Source organism: Oncorhynchus mykiss, chromosome 30 (genome assembly GCF_057628025.1).
Source record: "Oncorhynchus mykiss isolate SJ-2025 chromosome 30, ASM5762802v1, whole genome shotgun sequence".
Classification (NCBI taxonomy): Eukaryota; Metazoa; Chordata; class Actinopteri; order Salmoniformes; family Salmonidae; genus Oncorhynchus; species Oncorhynchus mykiss.
Window position 1 is genome coordinate 11,470,832 of NC_143051.1, and position 6,000 is coordinate 11,476,831.

General features: G+C 43.9%; 1 protein-coding gene and 1 long non-coding RNA gene across 2 annotated transcripts in view; one reads left to right on the forward strand and one right to left on the reverse strand.

Annotated features, from left to right (window-relative positions):
* LOC110487927 (zinc finger protein 704) overlaps positions 1-1,926 on the forward strand; it is a 78,090-nt gene extending 76,164 nt beyond the window's left edge. Inside the window, exons 8-9 of the mRNA XM_021559844.3 lie at positions 250-347; positions 616-1,926. Of these exons, the coding sequence (XP_021415519.2) occupies positions 250-347; positions 616-730 (213 nt within the window). The 3' untranslated portion in view covers positions 731-1,926. The remainder of the gene's footprint in view (positions 1-249; positions 348-615) is intronic.
* A 1,839-nt stretch (positions 1,927-3,765) lies between these two features.
* On the reverse strand, positions 3,766-4,025 carry LOC149970201 (uncharacterized). Its single transcript, XR_016493498.1, has 2 exons — positions 3,932-4,025; positions 3,766-3,865 (listed from the first exon to the last, which is right to left on the reverse strand). It is a non-coding gene; the product is annotated as an uncharacterized LOC149970201 (long non-coding RNA).
* Positions 4,026-6,000: the final 1,975 nt, after the last annotated feature.

Sequence of the window (6,000 nt, forward strand, 5' to 3'; positions counted from 1 at the left end):
CAATGTAGAAAATAGTACCAATTAAGAAAAAAACTTGAATTATTAGGTGTGTCCAAACTTTTCACTGGGATTGTACATATTACCTCAGTTATCTCAACTACCTAACTCGTACCCCTACACACATCACACACACACACAACAATACAGCCTCTCAAGCATACCAGTTGTTTTTTTGTGTCCGTATCTAAATGAAAGTTCTCTGTCTATCTTTGTGTTCTGATAGCTCTTGTTGTGTTTGTCTTTCTCCAGGTCTCTCCCACTCACAGTCGGACTCAGAGCTTTGTAGAGCAGCGGCCCCAGACCATAGCAGTCCTCTCCTCCCCTCCCAGAGCCACTGGCTCACTCAGGTACTGATGACCTCTACTGACTGACCTTTCACTGATGACCTCTGAACTTTGGGCATCCTGAAGTCACAGGAAATCCTATGTTGTATCCACATTTAGAGAGAGCAACCATGTCCTGTTTAGGAATGAAACAAACTAGCAGATTACCATTGTTTATGTTTTCTTCACTTAAACTAAATCAACCCTTTTAGATGTTGTTTTGTCTATCATTATAAACCAAGGCAAAGATAACAACCGTATTTGACCATATCCTCATCTCGCCCCTCTCCAGCCGTAAGTCCCGTGGCGAGGGTAAGAAGTGTCGCAAAGTGTACGGGATGGAGAACAGGGACATGTGGTGCACTGCCTGCCGATGGAAGAAAGCCTGCCAGAGATTTACTGACTGATTTACTGACTGATTTACTGACTGAACCAACCAAGTAACCAACCGACCAACCGCTGAGGCTGCAGGCCCTTCGCCATGGAAATCAGGGGTGTTTCTTTCTGTTCCCTTCCTAATGTGTTATGTGTTAACGTCACTCCAAAACCAATGATCGGTCTACTCCATTCCAACCCGACCCCTCCCTAACCCGACTGTCTATCAGAACCAACCGGATGGAGCCTACAGCTGTCCTGAGTAAATCCCAAGTTAACTCTAGCTCCCTCCCACTTCCAACCTCGGAAGCAACAACCAACACGCAGCTCCAGCTCTAAAGATGACGACGACATCAAAATAACTCTGCTTTTTATATGTTGAGTTTGTTGTCTCTCTTCTTTCTATGTTTTGAAAAACAGGAACATTCGTCAGGTTAGAAGGGACCAGAAAACAGGCTTCCTTTGTCCATAAAATTCTTATTTTTTTTCAGAGAAGACTGGCCATTTTGTTTTATCTTTGGGAGAATCAAAAGAGAGGCGGGGAAAGATCCTTCTTTCCTCAGTCCCTTTCTCTCTGTTCTATCCTGTACAGTCTGGATCTCTACTCCCTCTCTCCTCCGTTGTCACCCCAGGGAATGGATCTCGTGTCTGGACTCGGGAGGGGTCGATAGCACCCCCTGGTGGGGGAAAATGGATCAATTCCAAAACAAATATAAATACCCAGTATTTAAATCCCCAGGGTGCTGAACAGACTAACATTGCCAGCAGCAACAAGCCCCACACCACAACGCCGTAAACAATTCAACACACAGCAACACAGGACAACACAGTTTTCTATCTTAAATGTAATGTATATCTATCTATCTATCTATCCCTCCATCTATCCTATCTATCAGATATGTCTATCTGTCTGTCTCTGTCTGTCTCTGTCCCTGTCCCTCTGTCTGTCTATCTCTCCAGTTTACTGAAGCTATTAAGGGACATTTTCTTTCAGGGATTGTCGATCAACAGAAAGCCAGCAGCTCACATTTAAATATAGTTATTTACAATGAGGGTTTTGGTCACATGATATCTACTTGCAACCAAAAGGTTTGTTTTGTTGGTGGGTTTTTTTATATGCCATTTTCTTTAATGTTGTTGTTTCTCGATATCTATTCTTCTTGGTGTTTTGAAACTCCAATGTTACAGCTCTCCGACCCGCTTTGGGCTGAAACAACCAAGCAGCCGACGGCTAGTCCAGCCGTAAAGCGGGGACACCCTCCTCCACACCCCATCTTCCATCAGGAATTTTAATTAATGTTTTGTTTATGGGCGCTATACTTTACCAAAGCCCCAAGATGGAGGGTCTGCTCAATACCAAAATTGAGTGAGGTGAATGAGCACTTGTAAAGGCAGTCTCAGTGGACGATCTTGTGTTGAGGTGGGGTTAACATCTCTCTCTCTCACGCTACTCTGTCCTGTGTTGACCTTCCAGGTTGATGGGAGAAATGATGGTAAAGTAGTGGTAGTAACACCATGCTGTGGCCGGGCCAGCCTAGACCTGCCCACTAGGCCCTGGGCTGTTACACCTAGAGGTGGGAAAAGGCTGAGGGAATATATATATCTCCAATATCTCTCTCTCTCTCTCTCTCTCTCTCTCTCTCTCTCTCTCTCTCTCTCTCTCTCTCTCTCTCCACATCTCCCTCTCTCTCTCTCTCTCTCCACATCTCTCTCTCTCTCTCTCCACATCTCCCTCTCTCTCTCTCTCTCTCTCTCTCTCTCTCTCTCTCTCTCTCTCTCTCCACATCTCCCTCTCTCTCTCTCTCTCTCCACATCTCTCTCTCTCTCTCTCCACATCTCTCTCTCTCTCTCTCTCTCTCTCTCTCTCCACATCTCCCTCTCTCTCTCTCTCTCTCCACATCTCTCTCTCTCTCTCTCCACATCTCCCTCTCTCTCTCTCTCTCTCTCTCCACATCTCCCTCTCTCTCTCTCTCTCTCTCTCCACATCTCCCTCTCTCTCTCTCTCTCTCTCTCCACATCTCCCTCTCTCTCTCTCTCTCTCTCTCCACATCTCCCTCTCTCTCTCTCTCTCTCTCTCTCCACATCTCCCTCTCTCTCTCTCTCTCTCTCTCCACATCTCCCTCTCTCTCTCTCTCCCTCCACATCTCCCTCTCTCTCTCTCTCCCTCCACATCTCCCTCTCTCTCTCTCCACATATCCCTCTCTCTCTCTCCACATATCCCTCTCTCTCTCTCTCTCTCTCTACATCTCTCTCTCTCTCTACATCTCTCTCTCTCTCCCTCTACATCTCTCTCTCTCCCTCTCTCTCTCTCTCTCTCCCTCCACATATCCCTCTCTCTCTTTCTCTCTCCCTCTACGTCTCTCTCTCTCCCTCTACATCTCTCTCTCTCTCTCTCTACATTAATCTCTCTCTCTCTACATCTCTCTCTCTCTCCAACTGGGCAGGCACAGCAATCTTTCTCTCTCTCTCTGGACTAAAGTATTCAGAAGCTCTGTGATAGGTTTAACTGTGTGATTGACAGGTGGCAGAGGCCAACCCACTGGTGCAGCTAGCTGATTGGTTTTGTTGACTTGTCTAACTCCACCCACTTCCTCTTGATGAGACCAGCCACCTGGTTGAAAGTGACGTTACTGTACTATGCTTTTAAATCCATGCCGAGGAGTATGCAAGTGCGCATTTCGGGAGAAGTGTGGAGAATCGGGACGTTGCCTAATACTCTTATTTGAAGGGCAATATAACAAGGGTTAAAGGTCAAAGAAGTACACACACACACACACACAGTCCAGCACCAGCTATATAAACACACTATTATACAGTACCCACTCTGTTCACAACCCAGCTTCCTCCTCACCTCGATTTTACTGCATAGGACTATCCTTTCTTTTACTCAACCCTTTTCTCTTTTTGGTCTTCTATTCGCACGTTTATGTAGATGGAGCTCTGATTCAATTGTTTTTTAAGCTAAATGTTCTCCACTTTAAAGCTAAACAATTTATCCAACACTCAATGAATAAGAGAGGTTCGGTCGGCAGCGAAGAAGGGCGACAATAATTTAAGTGTTGTATCATTCATTCACCTGTAAGCTAAACCTGTGTTGTAAACATGGTATGACCTGGGTCTCATTCATTCACCTGTAGGCTAAACCTATGTTGTGAACATGGTATGACCTGGCTCTCATTCATTCACCTGTAGGCTAAACCTATGTTGTGAACGTGACCTGGCTCACCTGTGACCTGGCTCTCATTCATTCACCTGTAAGCTAAACCTATGTTGAAAACATGGTATGACCTGGGTCTCGTTCATTCACCTGTAAGCTAAACCTATGTTGTAAACATGGTATGACCTGGGTCTCGTTTATTCACCTGTAAGCTAAACCTATGTTGTAAACATGGTATGACCTGGGTCTCATTCATTCACCTGTAGGCTAAACCTATGTTGTGAACATGGTATGACCTGGCTCTCATTCATTCACCTGTAGGCTAAACCTATGTTGTGAACATGGTATGACCTGGGTCTCGTTCATTCACCTGTAAGCTTAACCTATGTTGTGAACATGGTATGACCTGGGTCTCATTCACCTGTAAGCTAAACCTATGTTGTGAACATGGTATGACCTGGGTCTCATTCATTCACCTGTAGGCTAAACCTATGTTGTGAACATGGTATGACCTGGGTCTCGTTCATTCACCTGTAGGCTAAACCTATGTTGTGAACATGGTATGACCTGGGTCTCGTTCATTCACCTGTAAGCTAAACCTATGTTGTAAACATGGTATGACCTGGGTCTCGTTCATTCACCTGTAAGCTAAACCTATGTTGTAAACATGGTATGACCTGGGTCTCGTTCATTCACCTGTAAGCTAAACCTATGTTGTGAACATGGTATGACCTGGGTCTTATTCACCTGTAAGCTAAACCTATGTTGTGAACATGGTATGACCTGGGTCTCATTCACCTGTAAGCTAAACCTATGTTGTGAACATGGTATGACCTGGGTCTCGTTCATTCACCTGTAGGCTAAACCTATGTTGTGAACATGGTATGACCTGGGTCTCGTTCATTCACCTGTAAGCTAAACCTATGTTGTAAACATGGTATGACCTGGGTCTCATTCATTCACCTGTAAGCTAAACCTATGTTGTAAACATGGTATGACCTGGGTCTCATTCATTCACCTGAAGGCTAAACCTATGTTGTAAACATGGTATGACCTGGGTCTCATTCACCTGTAAGCTAAACCTATGTTGTAAACATGGTATGACCTGGGTCTCATTCACCTGTAGGCTAAACCTATGTTGTGAACATGGTATGAAACATGGTATGACCTGGGTCACTCATTCACCTGTAGGCTAAACCTATGTTGTGAACATGGTATGAAACATGGTATGACCTGGGTCTCATTCAGCTGTAGGCTAAACCTATGTTGTGAACATGGTATGAAACATGGTATGACCTGGGTCTCATTCACCTGTAGGCTAAACCTATGTTGTGAACATGGTATGAAACATGGTATGACCTGGGTCTCATTCACCTGTAGGCTAAACCTATGTTGTGAACATGGTATGAAACATGGTATGACCTGGGTCTCATTCACCTGTAGGCTAAACCTATGTTGTGAACATGGTATGAAACATGGTATGACCTGGGTCACTCATTCAAAGTCATTGTATTATGATGTGGACATCTGGTTGTTTAGAGATAAATCTATATACACTTAAAGAGTACATGTTTAAATCTAAATTGAAAGAGATGGATCTGGCTGTTGTTGTTTTTTCTACTATTTTGCATTTATGAATGACTATTATATGTTGTGTTTATATTCAGCTGAAAGAAGACAGTGGATGCTGTAATAGTGTCATTCTGAGGAGAATTCTTTCATTCTGAAACCAAGGAAATGCTTGTTTTGTTACATAGCACCAGCACTCCACAGTCACCTAAATACACACACACACACACACACACACACACAGTAACCCTCTATAATATCTGGAAGTGTTGTTTAGCAGCTCCAACCTGACAGCTCGCTCTGTGTGTGAGAGAGCGTGAGTGAGCTCTTCGGCTTGTGTCTGGCCCAATGATGTATATAAACTCTGGATGACTGACAGGGGGCGCTGTATTGAAGCCATCTTGGTATTCCTCCATTGTAAAAAAAACAAAAACAAATGTAAAAATGTATTATTATTTTTTTCAACCCATAAAGTATAATTTTTAGAGTACTAATGTTACTGTCCTCACTACAACAACAAATACTTAAATACATGTCATTTTGTCCTTTGCATTTAATTGAAATACTGTAGAATTC